Source organism: Cetorhinus maximus, unplaced genomic scaffold (genome assembly GCF_964194155.1).
Source record: "Cetorhinus maximus unplaced genomic scaffold, sCetMax3.hap1.1 HAP1_SCAFFOLD_1282, whole genome shotgun sequence".
Classification (NCBI taxonomy): domain Eukaryota; kingdom Metazoa; phylum Chordata; class Chondrichthyes; order Lamniformes; family Cetorhinidae; genus Cetorhinus; species Cetorhinus maximus.
This window is the reverse complement of record NW_027597223.1, coordinates 62,981-81,955: the sequence shown is the minus strand read 5'-3', so window position 1 is coordinate 81,955 and position 18,975 is coordinate 62,981. Positions and strand designations below refer to the sequence as shown.

General features: G+C 40.8%; 1 protein-coding gene across 4 annotated transcripts in view; it reads left to right on the top strand.

The window, feature by feature from the left end:
• The first annotated feature begins 1,188 nt into the window (after nt 1-1,188).
• The window catches only part of LOC144676004 (uncharacterized), a 44,363-nt gene continuing 26,576 nt past the window's right edge, over nt 1,189-18,975 (top strand). For 3 of the 4 annotated variants that reach the window (XM_078536530.1, XM_078536527.1, XM_078536531.1), the window contains exons 1-8: nt 1,192-1,320; nt 1,435-1,481; nt 3,676-3,865; nt 5,978-6,077; nt 10,372-10,541; nt 15,161-15,319; nt 17,139-17,288; nt 18,687-18,835. In XM_078536530.1, the coding sequence (XP_078392656.1) occupies nt 3,686-3,865; nt 5,978-6,077; nt 10,372-10,541; nt 15,161-15,319; nt 17,139-17,288; nt 18,687-18,835 (908 nt within the window). In that variant the 5' untranslated portion in view covers nt 1,192-1,320; nt 1,435-1,481; nt 3,676-3,685. Of the gene's footprint in view, nt 1,321-1,434; nt 1,482-3,675; nt 3,866-5,977; nt 6,078-10,371; nt 10,542-15,160; nt 15,320-17,138; nt 17,289-18,686; nt 18,836-18,975 lie in introns of all 4 variants that reach the window. The other variant, XM_078536528.1, reaches the window with a different exon arrangement.

The window sequence follows — 18,975 nt, the reverse complement described above, 5'->3', positions numbered from 1 at the left end:
CTTGTGATTCAAAATACCTCACAGTTCTAAATAAAATGCCTGCCACCACTAATACTTTTCACTTAAAAAGCATAGTTTACTGATTTCTGGGGACTCAAATGGTTAATGCATAGGAAAACAACATAATAGTAGATTTAGAAATGATATGGCCAATACATTTTCTTGGAGCTCCTGCACCTCAAAATTTGCCAGTACACCACTTTACTCAACATACTGCAACATTCTTCTACTTGTACTCATACAAAGAACACAAGAAGTTGGCATGAAGATACAGCAAAAAATTAGGAAGGCAAATAGCATATTGGTGTTTATTGCAAGAGACTGGAGCACAATAATAAGGAAGACTTGCTACAATTGTACAGGGCTTTGCTAAGACAACACATGGAGTACTGTGCTCAGTCTTCATCTCCATATTTAAGGAAGGATATATTTGCATTGAAGATGGTGCAGCAAAGGTTCAATAGATTAGTCCCTGAGATGAGAGGATTGTCCTATGATGAGAGGCTGAGTAAATTAGGCCTATATTCTCTGGAATTTAGAAGAATGAGAGGCAATCACATTGAAACCTACAAGATTCTGAAGGGACTTGGGCTAGACACTTTTCGTTGGCTGGGGAATCTATATCACAGGGTCACAGTTTCAGGATAAGGGGCTGATCATTTGGGACTGAGATGAAGAGAAATTTCTTCACTCAAAGTGTCGTGAATCTTCGGAATTCTCTACCTCAGAGGGTTGTAGAAGTGTCATATATTTAAGATCAAGATAGACTTTTTTTTTGTCTTTCAGAGAATGAGAAGATATGGGGAACAGGCAGAGAAGTGCGAGGGATCCATTTGTCTACTCCTGCTCCTATTTCTTATGTTCTAAAATTCTTTTTAAAACTTTTTTAAAAAGATAACTCAATTTCTTTTACTTGGAGAATTGTTCACTTTCAAAAAAAATGTTCTAAATTATTTTGCACACTTAAAATCAGACAAGTTAGGCGGGGTAGAGGAAATTAAACTACCCATTTGACTTCGCTTTCGTTACCCAGCCTAGGCTCAGGTTTCACTTTGACTCAGCCCGAAAGAGAGAGAACAAGGGAAGAAGCAAAAACACCGCGGAGGTTCCCGGGAGTTGTAGTCCTCCGGATCCAAGTTTGCGCAGTCGCGGGAGGAAAGCGGCGGCGGAAATAACTACAACTCCCAGCGTGCATCTGGGTAACAAGCGGCTTTCACTTCGCCCCAGCTGCTGGTTTATGACGGAGTCAGTGCCTCATAAAATGAAACCTTTTCAGCTTTTTAAATAAGTTAAAACAAAATCTGGGCCCGCGGCAGAAAAGTTTGTGTTTTTTTAAAAATGTTTCCCCTCCCTTTTAAAGTTTTAGTTGAACTTTTATCTTTATGATGTTTAAGTGCGTAGCTGCGTGTTAAAGATTCTGCCTTTTACTTTCAGTTTTTATTCCTGGTGTCAGTCAGCTCTGCTTACAAGTCTTTACGCCGGTAAGTTTGTTATAAAGACTTTATTCTCTGGATGATATGGTTATTGATTATACCTTTGTATGTGATGATATTGGGGAGCAGGTATAAGCTTTAAATCTGTCCTAGCTCAGGTACAACTGGCATTTGGGGAACTTTTTAAAACGGAGAACCGGCTTGTGATGAGTTCCAATTTGCTATTAAAAGCTGATAAATTTGAAAATGTTCTACTTTTGTTTAACTCCCATCTTTGAAGGTGTTGGCTGTTTACTGGGATACAGGATTCCATTGCTAACAGATCTCTTCAGGTTTTCGGCTAATTGGGTCTATTTTGATGCTTCTGTTACAAAGGGATTGGAATATAAGAGCACGGGGCATTGGTGAGGTCACACCTGGAGAACTGTGTGCCATTTTGGTCTCCGACCCTTAGGAAGGACGTACTTGTTTTAGAGGGAGTGCAACAGTTATACTGGCTTCTGGGATGAGAGGGTTGGCCTGTGAGGAGATTCTGAGTAGACCGATTTGTTTCCCAGTAGTTTAAAAGACTGAGAGGTGATCTTAATGAAACATGTAAAGTTCTAAGGGACTTGACTCACTAGATGCTGGAAGGATGTTTCCTCCTGACTATGGAATCTAGAACGTGGGGGTCATAATCTCAGAAAAAAGGGTTCACCATTTAGGACTGAGCTGAGAAATTTCTTCACTCGGAAAGTTGCAAATCTTTGGAATTCTCGAGGCTAGGTGCTCAGTAATTGAGTATATTCAAGACTGAGATCAATAGATTGTTGAGTACTAAGGGATTTAGGGCTAGTGTGGGAAGAAGGAGTTGAGGCAGAAGATCAGCCACGATCTTATGGAACTGGCTTGAAGGCCTAGATGGCTTACTCTTGTTTCGTGTGATCCATTGAGTGTCAATGTTACATCGTTTATTCCACTCCAACATTTTATTTGATCATGGCTGATCTGTACCTCAACTCTTTTCGCCTGCCTTGGACCCAATCTCTTTGATACCCTTACCTAACAAAAATCTGTCAGTCTCTGACTCAATTGACTTACCAGTTTTCTGGGTGAGAGAAATGCTTAGTTTCCATGATCCTTTGTGTCATTAAGGGTCTTCAACATGTATTCACCTGATCCTGCTGTCCTGCATCAACATGTACCTTCCAAGCAAGAATCACTGTTGGTGATGCAGAATGCAATTTTTGGTTTCCTCTCTGTGTAAAAAGTATTTTGTTTTATTGTTCCCCTCATGTTTGCATTTCTTTATGTAGTCCATCACCTCTGTTGTGCCTGCTGATCTACACTAGCATCCAGTCTGTCAATACTTGATTTTAAAATCTTCATCCTTATTTTCAAATCTCTCCATGACCTCACCCCTCCCTATCTCTATAAACTTTTCCAACCTTACAACCCTCTGAGATCTCTGCACTCCTCTGATTCTGGCCTTTTGCACTTCCCCAATTTCCATCGCTCTACCGTTGGCTGCTGCCCCTTCCGATGCTTATTCCTTCCCTTAAATCTCTTTACGTCACTCTCCTCCTCTCCTCCTTAAAGATGCTCCTTAAAACCTACCTATTTGGTCATCTGTCCTAATATTTTCTTATGTGGCTTGGTGTCAATTTTTTTTTGACACACTCCAGGGAAGCATCTTGGGGTGTTTTATTACGTCAGTGGTGCTATAAAAATGCAAGTTGTTGTTAAATGAAAATTTACTAAGTAAATTTGGAAGTGCTTATATTATGATAGTTAATAGAGATATTAGGATACTCTTGTGAACTTTGCCCCAGAACAATTGGCCACTAATCCCTGTTTTTATATCAGAATAAAAACAAATCCTGTTGAATTAATGGATTCACTGTTTTCTCTTGCATCTGGCCTTGATTTCCCTCCAAACTCTGAATCAGATTGTTATAATCTCACTAGCTACACAAATATAGCGTTTCATTAATGGCTCACAATATTTCTGGGTTAGTTCACAGATATCCTCAGGCTTGTGAAGAACTATGTATAAATAGCAAGGCCCATTTACTATATTACAGGTGCTAGGGACTTAATGATCTTCAATGTATTGTGTCAGAATGTTGTATGGAACCAGCTTAAGAACATTCCACAAGTTATTTTATTGTGTCCCGCTCCGTACCACAGAATCCTGCTGCTACTCTGAGACAATAGCCAAGTTCTGTTGATAATCACATTTTCTTTTTCTGCATTCCTTCAGGCTGGGCACCATGAACGAAAATCAAGGAGAACCACAGACTGACACCTCATCGCTGTATTCCAGCACCTTCGCCCAGGTTATCTTCGTCAATGTGGAAAAGGTGTACCTGACAGATGTTCCTGTGAAATGCAACTACATACTGACACCCAGGCTCATTGCCCATAAGAAAGACTGGATTGGAATTTTTAAGGTAGGTTTTGTTTTCAAACTATCAAGCTCATTATTTTGTGCTTTTCAGTGGAAGATGGACAGGATGTTGGGACACAGCTTCCGGAACACTAGGAAAAATCCTGTAAATGAAAACTGAATCATTGTAAATTTAATTGTAGGTTGTGAGTATCCTAGGATGAGAATTTAGTGTCCATCCTTAGTTGCCTTGAAAGTGAAGGTCTTGTCTTCTGTTTGACTTATTCACCAGGAAGCAATGATCCTATTTATAAATGGGCAGAAATATAGAATGCAATCCCCAAAACACCAGTAAAATTTCTTGAAACTGCCATCATAAAAATTGAATTAATCACTTCAAAACAGCATCCCTGTTCACTAAGTAGCTGGTTTTAAAACTTTCTTCTCAATGACAGACTGCTAGGGACCTCCCTCAAAATACTTAGGGAAATATAATTTTTTAAAAATTCTTTCATGGGATGTGGGCATTGCTGGCAAGGCTAACATTTGTTGCCCATCCTTAATTGCCCTTAAGAAGGTGGTGGTGAGCTTTCTTGAACCGCTGTAATCCATGTAGTGTAGGTACACTCAAAGTGCTGTTAGGGAAAGAGTTCCAGGATTTTGTTCCAGCGACAGTGAAGGAACAACAATATAGTTCTAAGTCAGGGTGGTGAGTGGCTTGGAGGGGAACTTGCAGTCTTAACTTCCAAAAAGCCATATCAGCAACACCCATGATCAAAGATGCAAATCTGAGATGCTTTTTCACCTCACCTCAATAGTTGCTATCAGCTCACCATTCCTAACCTGATATTGAACATCCCATTTATGACTCCATCAAATCGGTTTTCTATGTTGCCATTGAGGGATGAGTGATTTAGGTAACCGGATATCTCTGATAAACTCAAAATGGATCTAACACAATAACCAAAATTGAGCTTTTACATATGTCCCAATGGCTTGAACCTCTTGACAAATTCTCAGAAATCTCTCTGGAATGGAATAAAACCCTCGTAGAGTTCCCACTGCTCACAAGGAACCTTGAACCTCCAAATTAATTTGTTATAAAACATCATTTTGACCAAGGAGGCCAATATTCTCCAAGAAAGATAGGGTTGTGGGTACTTCACACCGGGCAATAACTTCTCTGTTACACTTCCTAGACTTGGAATTTTTTCCAATTACAGTAATCAACATTTTCAAACATCTTTTATAAAGATTAGGCAAGGAGTCTTGCAAAACTCACGACTATCTGTTCTAAGTATAAACCAGCCTAACCTTGTTTAGATTCTAATCTAATCTGTGACTCACTGTGGTATTCTTTTTCCAAAGGAGACCTCTAAACTCTTAGATATCTGTAACTTGTTGCACAGATGAGTTTTATATACAACACAGTCAAAAATGTTTACTTTTGGAATTATAGGATATAGGTATACATTTTGCAGCCTGCAGTTTGTTTTTTTTAATGTTTGGATGTAATTAGGTTATCTGATCCACTTACACACAAACACCAGAACAGAACTCTGCAACTGCTTTATTTGAAATATAGCCTACCCATACACATCATGCTTAAATGAGTCCTGTGTATGTTTTATTAACTGCCCACTTCGTAAACCTAGTTTGACTCTCCCTCCCCCTCCACTTCTCCCTCTATCATAAATCCATCTACCTCAGCATCTACCTGTCATGTCACCATAACATATCTATTATCTACCATTACATATTTACCTTGAGCACGTAATCTAAGCTATATTAAGGGAGTCCTGTATTATCAAGAGGTGCCATCTTTCAAATGAGATGTTAAGCCAAGGCCCTGAATATCTTAGTGACGTACTTTTGAAGTGTACTCGCTATTGCAACATAGGGAAAACAGCAATGAATTTGCACATGGCAAGATCCCACACCAGCAATGTGATAATCACCAGATAATCTGTTTTAGTGAGGTAGAACTAGCCTCTCTGAACTGCTGCCTATCTCTCTTGCCTCTTCTATGCAGTATTTTCTGACTACATAACAAATGGGTGCTTTATGAACATAATTGCCTTTGGCAATAAACTTTGGTATTCTTTTCTTTTTCTGGATGCACTTTGACAGCCGTTTGCAGTGAGATTATTTTAGCATTATGTTTCTTTTATTCAAGGTTGGTTGGAGTACAGCTCGTGATTACCACACTTTTGTGTGGGCCCCTCTCCCTAAGGAGGAAAACCAGGTGGAGCGACAGCAGCAAGTGATGTTTGAAGGTAACATTCTTTCAACAGAGAACTTTGAACCGGTTGGGTGTTTACAAAAATCTTGCAGCTTCATGGTCCCTTTTATTGTCACCAGCTTTTGATTTCCAGATTTTAAAAGCTGAATTCAGGCTCTCAAACTGCCCATAGTGAGATTTGAACTCATGTTACTCAATCATAAGCTTAAGTTACAGTCACAGAATTGTTACAGTGTGAAGGAGGCCATTCGGTCCATCGTGTCAACACCGGCTTTCCAAATGAGCAATTCACTTAGTGTCATTTTCCCCCCTTCTCCCTGTAACCCTGCACATTCTTCCTTTTTAGGTAACAGCCTAATTCCTTTTTGAATGCTTTGGTTGAACCTGCCTTCATCACACTCTCTTGCGGTGCATTCCAGACTTTAACCATACGCTGCGTCAAAAAGTTTTTTTTCTCATAGTGCTTTTGCTTCTTTTGCTAATCATTGTAAATCTGTGACCCCTTGTTTTTGATCCTTTCAAGAGTAGGAATAGTTTCTCCCTATCTACTTTGTCCACACCCCTCAAAATTTTGAATTTCTCTATCAAATCTCTCAGCCTTATTTTCTTCAAGGAAAACAGTCATAACTTCACCCATCTATCTTACCTAAAGTTTCTCAACCCTGGAACCATTCTCATGAATCTTTTCTGCTCTCTCTCCAATGCCTTTACATCTTTCCTAAAGTGCGGCGCACAGAACTGGACGCAATACTCCAGCTAAGGTCAACCTAGTGTCTTTTGTGAGTTCAGTATAATTTCCTTGCTCTTGTACTCTATGCCCCAATAATAAAGCCTTGAAGCTCTCTCACCTTCATTGAATTATGCACTCATACACTCAAGTCCCTCTGCTCCTGCACCCCTTTTAGAGATGCACCCTTTATTTTATATTGTCTCTCCATTTTCTTCCTACCAACATGAATCACTTCACGTTTGTCTGCATTGAACTTTACCTGCCACCTGTCTGCCCATTCCACCAACTTGTCTTTGTCCTTGTGAAATTCTACACTATCCTCCTTACAGTTTACAGTGCTTCAAAGTTTTGTATCGTGTGCAAATTTTAAAATTGTGCCCTGTACACCAAGGTCTAGGTCATTAATATATATCAGGAAAAGCAAGGGTCTCAACTGACCCCTGGGGCACTCCAGTACAAACCTTCCCCCAGTCCGAGAAACGTCCATTAACTGCTACTCTCCGTTTCCTGTACTCAGCCAATTTCGTATCCATGTTGCTACTATCCCTTTTATTCCATGGGCTATAACTTTGCTCACAAGTCTGTTGCGACACTGTATCAAATGCCTTTTGGAATCAATATACACTACATCAACAGCATTGCCCTCATCAATCCTCCCTGTTACCTCTTCAAAAAACTCCAGAAGTTAGTTAAACATGATTTTCCCTCAAGAAATCCATGCTAGCTTTCCTTAATTAACCTGCATTTGTCCATGTGATTATTAACTTTGTCCTGAATTATTGCTTCTAGAAGTTTGCCCACCACCAAAGTTAAACTGACTGGCCTGTAGTTGCTGGGCTTATCTTTACACCCTTTTTTGAACAAGGGTGTAACTTTTGAAATTTCCCAGTCCTTTGGCACCACCCTGAGCCTAAGGAAAACTTAAAAAATGATGGCCAGTGCCTCCTCAATTTCTGCTCTCTCTTCCCTCAGTACCCTTGGATGCATCTCATCCAGTCCTGGTGCCTTATCAACTTTTAGTACAGAGAGCCTATCCAATACCACCTCCTTAACAATTTTAAACCCTTTTCGTGTCTGAATTACGTCCTCTTTCACCATGGCCTGGATAGCACCTTCCTCCTTTGTAAAGACAGATGCAATGTATTAATTTAGTACCTCCAACTATCCTGCTGCCTCCATGCATAAATCTCCTTTTTGGCGCCTAATCTGCCCTATTCCTCCTTTTACCACACTTTTTTACTATATGTCTATAGAAATTTTTCAGATTCCCTTTTATGTTGGCTGCCAGTCTCTTTTCATACTACTTCTTTGTCTCTTTTATTTGCTTTTTCACCTCCCCTCTAAACTTTCTATATTCACCCTGATTCTTAATTGTAATTTCTACCTGACATTTGCCATAGCACACTTTTTTTCTTTACTTTAATTTCGAACTCTTTTGTCATCCAGGGAACTCTGAATTTGTTTGCTTTTTTCTTTGTTTACCTTTTCCTTTTGTGAGAATGTACCTTGACTTTGTAAAAACTGTCTCTTCTTTGAAGGTAGCCCATCGTTCAATTACCATTTTTCTTGCCAACCTATGACTCCAATTTATTTGGCACAGATTTGTTCTTACCCAATTGAAGTTGGCTTTCACATCAAAGGTTATTGTGGAAAATAAAAGCTCATGGTGTAGGGAGTAACATATTGGCATGAACAGAAGATTGGCTGGCTAACAGGAAGCAGAGAGTTGGCATAAATGGGTCTTTTTCAGGTTGGCAGGATGTGATGAGTGGTGTGCCAGAGGGATAACTGCTGCGGCCTCAACTTTTTACAATTTATATAAATGACTTGCATGAAGGGACCAAAGGAATGGTTCCTAAATTTGCTGATGACACAAAGATAGGTAGGAAAGTAAATTATGAAGAGGACATAAGGAGGCTACAAAGTGACATAGATAGGTTAAGTGAGTGGGCAAAGATTGGCAAATGGAGTATAATGCGGGCAAATGTAAAGTTGTTCATTTTGGCAGGAAGAATAAAAAATAAGCTTATTATCTAAATAGCAAGAGATCGCAGAGCTCTGAGATTCAGAAGGATCTGGGTGTCCTAGTGCATGAATCACAAGCAGGTACACCAAGTAATTAGGAAAGCTAATAGAATGTTATCATTTATTGTGAGGTGAATTAATTGCAAAAGTAGGAAGGTTATGCTTCAGTTGTACAGGGCACTGGTGAAATCACATCTGGGGTATTGTGTACAATATTGGTCACCTTTTTAAGGAAAGATGTAAATGCATTAGAAGCAGTTCAGAGAAGGTTTACTAGACTAATACCAGGAATGGGCAGGTTGTCTTATGAGGAAAGGCTGGACGAGTTAGGTTTGTATCCGCTGGAATTTAGAAGAGTAAGAGGCGACTTGATTGAAACCTTTAAGATCCTGAGGAATCTTGACAGGGTGGATGTGAAAAGGATATTTCCTCCTCTGGGAGAATCTAGAACTAGGGGTCACTTTTTAAAAATAAAGGGTCACTCATTTAAGACAGATGAGGAGAAATTTTTTCTGAGGGTCATGAGTCTTTGGAACTCTGTCCCTCAAAAGGCAGTGGAAGCAGAGTATTTGAATATTTTTAAGGCAGAGCTAGATAGATTCTGGATTAACAAGGGGCTGAAAGGTTATTGGGCTAGGCAGGAATGTGGGGTTGAGGTTACAATCAGATCAGCCATGATCATCTTGTATGGCAGTGCAGGCTCGAGGGGCCGAGTGGCCTACTCCTGCTCCTAATTCATATGTATGTTCGTATGTTTCCCCAGTTATTTATTCTTACGCTGGATTGTTCTTTGTCCTTTTCCATAGTCAGACTAAACCTTATGATACAATGATCACTGTCCCTTAAATATTCTCTTACTGACACTTGATCCACTTGGCCCACCTCATTTCCAAGAACCAGGTCTAGCAGTGCCTCGTTTCTCATTGGACAGAAATCTTTAGAGAAATCCCCAGATCTGTGGAAATATCAGAAGCATTCTTTCACAAGATTTCTCTTCCTCCTGCTCTCAATATAAAGTTGCTGCTTAAGTCCCTAGTCCCTATGACCACTCACATGTAGCCCAATCCTATGTGCCCAAGTCAAACCCACTAACTGGCAGCATCTTTCAAGGACTAATACACCAACCTTGCAGGATACTGGTGTCCCAACACCACCCTATTGGAGAACTAGTGTGTAAAGGTTTGAAAGAGTAAATAGGGAAAAATTGCTTCCACTGGCAAGAGCATCAGTAACCAGGGGCCACACTGAAAAGAATTGACATAAATTGTTTTGCAAGCACCTCCTGTTGTAGATAACCAAACTAGTCAAAAAAGTAAGTATTTTTAATCAGGTCATTGGTGTAACAAATGGGAATATGTTGTGCACAATTACAACATCATGTATTGTTTGAATGTAAAATTAAAGAGTGGGGATTGATACTTCTGTTACAGTAGTTTGAAGAATTGAGAAGTAGTATGAGGGTCCTTGTCTGACTTTTGAATAAGATTTTACTTCACTGTTCATGAAGAACCTAAATGATACTTTTCATAATCATACATTCATGTGTCAATGTCTATATTTTCTTCTGTTCTAGCTTATTATCTCCCAAAGGACTATAATGACTTTTACCAGTTCTGCTATGTTACTCACAAGGGTGAGATTCGTGGGGCGAGTACACCTTTTGGATTCAGACTGGCTCATTCTAGTGTGTCTGACCACCTAGACAATGATTACAATCAAGAAATGCTCATCATCACTACCCAAGTAAGTCACCTTTATTATAGCACACACATTTTCTCAGTTATCTAGTTTTCAAAGCACAGCTCACTTAAACCTGGTTTATCTGAGGGAATCTCCGCTTGGTACAAAGGATTTCATCCCTTAAAAGGGTAAAATCACCACATTATTAATTGCATTCAAGGGGATCATCATTTTTGATATCTGTTTTTGGTCAGCCTTACAATCCTCCAAGTTCGTGGCCTCTTGTGCAATCCCAATTTCCATCACTCCACCATTGATGGCTGATTTTAGCTGCCAAGGCCCTAAGCACTGGAATTCTCTCCTTGAACCTCTCTTCCTCAAAACCTACCCCTCTAACCAAGCTTTCAGTCATCTTACCTAATATCTCCTTTTGTGGATCAGTGTCAAATCTTGATTGATATTATGGTCATCATCAGATTCCCTTCATTAGTCCTTTGGTAGAGACAACACGAGTAGTATTCGTCACTAACAGGATGCTGCCGGCAAGCCAAAAAGACGTTCTGCCTATCTCTCAAATGAGAATGCGGCATATGAATTTCAGTGTGATGCTAGGTACGTAGGCCATACGTCCCAAAGACTGGCGGATCTTATCAAACAGCATGTTCCAGCCGCTGTCCGCAATGGGCAGGATACAGACCATACCCAACCAGCCAATGCTTGCAAACTCAAAACAGTGTCCAAAATTCGATGTGATTCCGCGATTGGGCAACATTTGCTAAATAATCCTCAACGTGCTAAGAATTACACTGACAACCAGTTTAAGATGGTCAGTCGAGCTCATAATGTGGTGCATTTGAGTGTACTGGAAGCTACATATATTAATACACAGGGCCCTGTTCTTTGTAGACAGAAAGAACATGTACATACACTGCACCTGTTTCAGCTAAACAAACCAAGTGACAGCCATTCGCTGACTTTGGTCAAGGCATTGCCTTGAGGAATATCAGGGTCAAACTACCTGATTTAAATTTCAAACAATGCTTGGCAGTTAACTGTCAGTCACCATCAGTAATGCATTTTCCATGGCAGTGCCACTTGCCAACCATTCAGCACCCTCTCTTCACATACAATATAAATTGTTGTTTTTCCCGCTTTATATTGGTATTCTTGCGCATGTCCTGATGAGTGCAATGCGAAAAGCTTAGACATGTCTCTTTTTTCAGCAATTCCCATCATTATTGAAGATGGCCATTTCTTGCATGCATCGAGTCAACTGTTATGAGTTCTAACGTGGCTGTGGAGCCCGATTGCAGACCTGCATGGCTTTCCACAGTGTGGGCAAGGATGAATTGTTTGATTTTTGTTGGGATTGCCCAGTCTTTCTGGCTTGACTTCTGTCCTTTTGCTGTCTATATTCTTTGCTGTTTGAAGGAAGCAAGGCCATTACTTGAGATTGCTCCCCAGGTATTTCTTTCTTCTGCATCTTTCTTCCAGTCTGTGGTGGACATGTCACTTTTCATGAGGTTTACCTTCGAGGAATCCTTGAAAGTTAATCTTGGTCTACCTTGCAGACGTTGTCCTAGTTTAAGTTGTGAATACATGACTGCCTTTTTATCGTCAGTCATATGTACTACATGTCCACTCCATCTGAGCTGGGCTCTGATGATAAGTGCTTCAATTCCAGACATTTTGGCTCTTTGAAGTACCTCAGTGTTGGCCACTTTGTCATCTCATTTGTTGCCCTCGATGTTCTGATTGCATTTCATGTGAAACCTGTCCAACTGTTTAATAGGTCTGAAGTAGGCAGTCTATGTCTCACAGGCCTACTGGAGGATAGGTATTACCACAGCTTTGTACACAGCTAAGTTTTGTTGTACATTTGGTACCTCATTTCCTCCAGAGTGTCTTGCATAAACGGGCAAATGCTGAGTTTATTCGGCAATTCTATTTGCCACCTTGCTGTCAATGCAGGTATTTCTGGAGATTGTGCTTCCAAGGTAGGTGAAGTTACCTATAACTTTCAGGGTTGTGTCACTGATCATTATAGAGGTGGGGTATAGTCAGAATTTGGTGATGGTTGGTGGAGTATCTCTGTCTTCCTTAAGCTGATAGTTAGCCCATAGTTGTCAGCCACATTTGTAAAGCAGTCCTTGATCCTTTGCGAAGGCCAAGTTCACAACGTGACACAAGGGCACAGTCACTAGCAAACAGCAATTCCCACATCACCATCTCCGATACCTTAGTTGAAGATTTCAGTCATCTCAGGTTGAAGTGATTGCCATCTGTTTTGCATTGGATGTATATTCCATCAACATTTCCATCAAGTTCCTCAGAAAGCATGGCAGCAAAGAATATACTGCACTCTGCTCTACAGCAGCCAAAACACATCCTTGCTTCATTTCACTTGTTACCTCAAAGGGGTCAATGTATTTCCCATAGTGGCTGTCATTCCATGGTGAAACATCTGTATCAGATTTACAGCTCTATCAGGACATCCAAGTTTGGCTAAAACTTTTCACAGGCCCCTCTATTTCCTATGATAAAGGTCTTCATCAGGTCAACAAAGACACAGCAGTGTCCCATCTGCTGTTCACGGATTTTCCCTTGCATTTGTCAAAGGGTGAAGATCACGTCGCAGGTCCCTCTCCCTTTCCTGATCCCACTTGATAATACTCCTGTGAAGCATCTTGGGGCTTTTTTAAATAGGAAGCAGTCAGTTTTGCTTTTTGATCCCACAGCCTTCTGACAGTGGAAAGGGGACTACTAACTGAGCCACAGCTGACACCATTAACATCTTCTTTTGTCTTGCACCATCATCGTTTCTGTCATTTTATCTCTCCTGCCTTCCACCTTATCACCAAGCTTTCCATTTGTTCTCCTCCTCCCCCTCTCCCTCCCTCCTTTCCCTCATCCTATGTGCTTCCTTAAAACTTGCTGCAGGACCTGCTGATTATTTCCAGTACTTGATTTTTATTTCCGATTTCCAGCAACAGTATTTTGTTTTTATGTTGTAGCACAGTGCAGTTGAAGCGTAGCGGAAACGAGCTCTGAGGAGCAGCAATCATGGTACTGCAAAGACCAGCCAGGGCAAAGTTAATTAATAAAAAATAATTAGCCAGCTTTGCTTTCTTCCATACTGCAGAGAGCTCCTGATTTTAGTGGGATGTGGCTCAGTAAACTAATTGGTATCAGGAGTTAGTTGTGGCAGCACTGAATAATTCCAATATCGATGAACTGTGAAATACCAGTGTTTGAGCAGCTCAAATTTATTGCAGTAATTAAAGTCACCTGGGTCCTTGAGTTGGAACCTGTATAATGCGTTCCTTCGCAAACCTCCCAATCACATTGCTGACGTTTTGTAAACTGGTTGTTTTAAGAGCTGGGGGATTTTTTGTCGACATTTGCTGAAAGTTAGATTAGACCGCAGAGCTTCTCAGCATGACTGTTAGCTAGAGCTGTTCTTTTATCTGTTGGGAGTCGAAGATGCAAATGTTTTAAATCAGTGATGCTCATAAAAGTGTCTTGCCAGCCTGCATTTCCTTTATCTATGACCCTCAGCATGATTGCTGCTCCCATATGTTTCTGGGCCTCCATTCATGGATCTTGCTGTGGAATATCAACAGTGCTGTTCCCTCACTTTATTTCTCTCCACTAAAACAAGTCCAGGGAATGCTGGAAAGCTGTTAGGAGGCTTCCATTTCCATACAACAGGCAAAAAGGGCCCATTAAAATATAACTGTTGCTCCTAGGGATCCCACTCTTCCTGTGAGAAAGCAACTGAGCATCCACTTGGCAACTGGTCATGGGGGAATGGAGGAATTTGGTAGATCACCATGTGAGGAATTCAGAATCAGGCCTGTGTCCCATCACTGCAGCATTCCTGAGAGTGGCTCTCAAGACATTGGATGGGATTATGGCACACAACAGGAAGTTAGTAACACTATGAAAGAAAGGGATTTGGCTGTTGCCTTTCATGCATCTTAGATGAGTGGATGTTATACTTCAGTTCCTCACGCACACTATTTCCTGGTTATTATCTACACATTATCATTGCATTAGCATCTAGTGATTATACCATCATCGTCAGTGCTGGAGTGTGGGCTTAAAACAATTACCTGAACCATCCATAAAAATACTGAAGTTGTTTAACAGTTAAATGCTGTGATTGGAGGTGGAGAGGAAATTGTACAATTTTTGGGGAGCTGAGGTGGGCTGATTGAATTTTCTTGTACACATTAATCTTGTGTTCTCAGCAAAGCACAAGCTTTACTGTCTGAAAATATTAAAATTGGTGATATCAATGTCCCTAACCTGTGTGGGATGGGAAAGGGGAGAGGCAGTATTGGAAATTATTGGAGGTGGACACTGTTGGCCTCCAGCACCCCTTGAAACTGAATAACTGACCAAACAGTCTAAGCTGATACGCAGAGTTTTCCTAGGTGAGGCATCTGATAGCTACTAGCATAGTTTAAACTGGACATTATCAAATGTCAGTTCTTTATATATCGCAAATATTTAATTCTAGTACAGTGCCAGTCTGAAGTTGCAGGGTTATTATCTCTGGTACCTATGATTTTCACAGTGAGATGAGGGACTATTTCAGAAAACTCTGCAGTGATCCCAACTTTTCCACATGTGTTTCATGTTTTGCCTCCTGTTTTCCTAAAATGTTCCTGCAATAGGACAAACTTGAAGAAACAGAAAGAGAGAAGGATGCTTTGAAGACCAACAATCTGAAACTAGTGGAGGAAAACACAGCCCTGAAGGAAAAGATCAAAGAGCTTGAAACACAAGCAGAGCAAGACAAAGAAGAACATTCTAGAGCATTGGAGGCGAATAAGGTACATTAAAGCTCTTAAAGGCTGTGTAGCCAACAATCTTGAGCACTGTCATTGGGTCCCAAGAGACAAAATTTCTCTGCTAAATATTCTGAGTTGCTCAGTTTCTGAGAATTAAATTTTAAACAAGATATGTATTTGAATTTAAAAGCTTTTCTTCTTAAAAGATGTGCAAAGTTTTCACAAATATCTATAAGATTAATCAGAACCCCTTTGCTAAGACTTGTGGATCCTGGGCCAGGAGCCTGGGCCCCTCCTTCAGTCTGCAGGGCTGAGCCAAGCAGATGGAGCCAGGATGTTGGCAGGGATGAGGTGGGTGCACGGGGGCCCCAGTCCCTCCCCCCAGCCCTGGATTACTCACACTTTACCACCCGATCGCTGACTGACAGTTTCCTGTCCCCACCCTGCACTGCTGCTCCTGGATCTTGGGCCTCGCTCTCTCCCTGCAACATTGGGCCTCTGATGACAGCATCACCAGAACATGGTGGCAGCTGGTTCAAAGTGCAGCACGCAGGGGAATGGGGCCAGAGTGCAAATGAAATAAAACTAAAAATGGTATCACAAATCAAAAAACAGCCCTTAGGAATGAACAGTGTTGAAGTGAAATAACGTTAAGGGCAGGGATGGGTGGGGGCGGAGGCAGAGTGATTTAAAGTAAGGACTTACTGTACTTGTGTCTTTGGCTGCTGGCTGACATGAGCCTTGTAGCTGGAGGCAACTGCTGATGAAAATCACTAGATTTTTTTCAGACCAGTAACCAGAAAGAGTTTTACATTTTTAACCATACCTGGCTGACTGCCAGCAGCCCTCCTGAGTCCCAGTTAGTGGGTTGTTCCAATTGCAGGTCAATCCCTGTATTGACAACATCACGACGACATGTTGATGATGTGTAAATTACTGATGTCATAGCATTGGTGGTACCTTCGTGAGCGCTGGTCACTGCCAGTCTGGGATGCACTGGCATTAATTCACAAAGAGACTGGTTATATATCAACTGACTGAAAATATGGACACAAAGCACACTTGGGACTACCCTTCTAAGACCATACAACATAAACACCAAAAAAGGTTTGCATTGTGTTAGTTATGTGGCAAACAAAGTGCTGGAAAAACTCAACATGACTGGCAGCATCTGTGGAGAGAGAAACAGAGTTAGCGTTTTGAGTCCGATACGACTCTCCTTCAGAACTCCAAACTGACTTGAGTGCACTGTTGAGAATTAACTGACCTTGGTGAGCATAAAATTCATCAAAAAAATGAAACCTTCACAGACTATCTTTGTGAAATTGTAAGGCCAGATCATGTTTCCCCAAAGAGCAGAAACTTGAGACCTAAATGCTTGTGAAATAGTTTCAATTTGGAAAATAAATAAATAATGAGCTGCTCATTGCAAAGTGCATAATTGGTGTCAAACCAGAATGTTTTATAGACCCCTCCATTTAGTTTATAGGCAGGTGCTATAGTATAGTCTCTTCACAATTAAAAATATATTTTTAATAAATGGAAGTAGGAAATAAAAATGAAATCTGTGTCCACACAACCAGCTTCTGAGAAAAGGTAAGTAAATGTTTTTGGTTTGAATTTTCTGTAAGGGCATTTCTGACAAAAAATCTATACACCCCAAACAATCTTGTCTTTTCACAGATGTTGATGGACTTTGCTGTGTATTTCCAGTATGTTTTGCTGTTGCCTGTCCACTGGATACAATATACAATTCTGTGTTGGAATAATTTCTTCCCTCCCTATTTCCACCCCCCCCCCCCAAAAACACCCACCCCACCACCCCTCCGCAAACCCTCCTTTTGTTACTTGTACACAACAGAAGGACATGATGGTGTTACAGAAACAAATCTTGGAACAGAAGGTGGATAATGAGGTGGAAATGAAAGCACAGATTGAAAAGGCAGAACAACTCAGAAAGGAATTGACTGAAAAAGAGGCAGCATGTTTAAATGTACAAAAGGAAAACGGGGTAAATGTAGAATGTGGCATGATATACTATTTGTAAATGTAACTTGAGATTTCTGACTCTATGAAACCTCACTGGCTACAGGATTGTTCTTCAACTTGGTATGAAATATTTACCAAAGACTTTTTGAATAATAAAAGATCAAGACCACATGATAGTGCATGAGAAACTGAATTTCCCAATTCTTCTTCAAATAGTGCTGTGGGTTCTTTTATGTTCAGCTAAGAGGACAGGTGGGAACCCTGTTCAGTGTCTCACCCAAAAGATGGTGCTGATGACAGTGCAGCCCTCCCTCGGTACCACAAGTGTCAACCTGAATTTTGTGCTCTCAAACTCTGAACCTACAAACTCTGACTCAGAGGTGAATATTCCACACATTGATCCATGGTTCAAGGTTCTTCAAGGAGCCTAAACAGTCCAAGAGTGTATTTGAGATGTTTCTGATTACTGAAATGTTCTGGTTACCGTTTGAGCCATGGCTCCATGGATTAATGTGCCCCAAAGCCCCGTTTCGTTGGTGGTTGCATACTTGTTGTGAAGATCACATCCTTCCACCTCCAGACATTGTTTGTTTACACACCTATTTTTTCCCTCCCACAGTCAAAACATTAATCCATGCCTTCATTAAAACCAAAATCTGTTTGACTATTGATCTCCTAACTAGCCTTCATAAATCTATCTTTTACAAACTGCAGCTAAACCAGAACTGCTGATGCCAAAATCTGCTCCTACACAGCCCCTTGCTTCATGCAGTTGATTTCAAAGTATCTCTTCTCATTTTCAAACCTCTCTATGGCCTTGCTTCCCCTGACCTGAGCAAACTGCTCCATTCGATGCCTAGGCCATAGGAACAGGAGGTGATTCAGCCGCTTGAGCCAGTTCGCAATTGAAAGAGATCATGGCCGATATGCAACTAAATCCTATGTTCCTGCCTTTGCTTCACATCCTTTGATACCTTTGGCTAACAATAATCAATCAATCTCAGTTTTAAAATTAATGATTGATCTATCATCAATTGTCACTTGCAAAGAGAGTACAACCCCCTCACCTTAGACTCCTTAGCTAGCCCTCTAGTCCTCTGACGTTGGTCTATTGCATTTCCCCAGCTTCACCATCAGAGGCTGATCTTTCTGCTGCTGCACTGCTTCTCTCTGAAATTCTCATCCATAGTCATCTTTGACTCATTTGCTTTCCTCATTCCCTCCGAAAGCTGCCTTCATAGCCCATTTCTGTCACAATGCATTTAGCCTCCTCACCATCCCTACTTCTTCCTTGTCCTATGAATATTGTCATTATTCCTTGTTTGCAAATCTCACGATAACATCACACAGCAGAGCCATCTGCATCAGGCTGAATTTTAACATTGGTCTATTACATCTGTTTCATTTTTCTTTTCGTAAGGACTTGCAGGCAAAGATAGAGTCAGTGCAGGCCTCTATTGAGCAGTCAAAACAGGAATGTGACAAAGCTGTTGATTACGGGAAACAGTTCCAGCAAGAAACCAAGACACTAAAAATGAAGATCAGCACAAAGGAGACTGAGCTAACAAGGTAAAGGAAAAAATAACTTCTATTTATATAGTGCCTTTTGGACATTCCAAAGCACTTTTAAGCAAATGAAGTCCTTTAAGTGTAGGCACAGTTGTAATATAAGGATCCATGACAGCCAATGTTCGTACAGGAAGATTCCA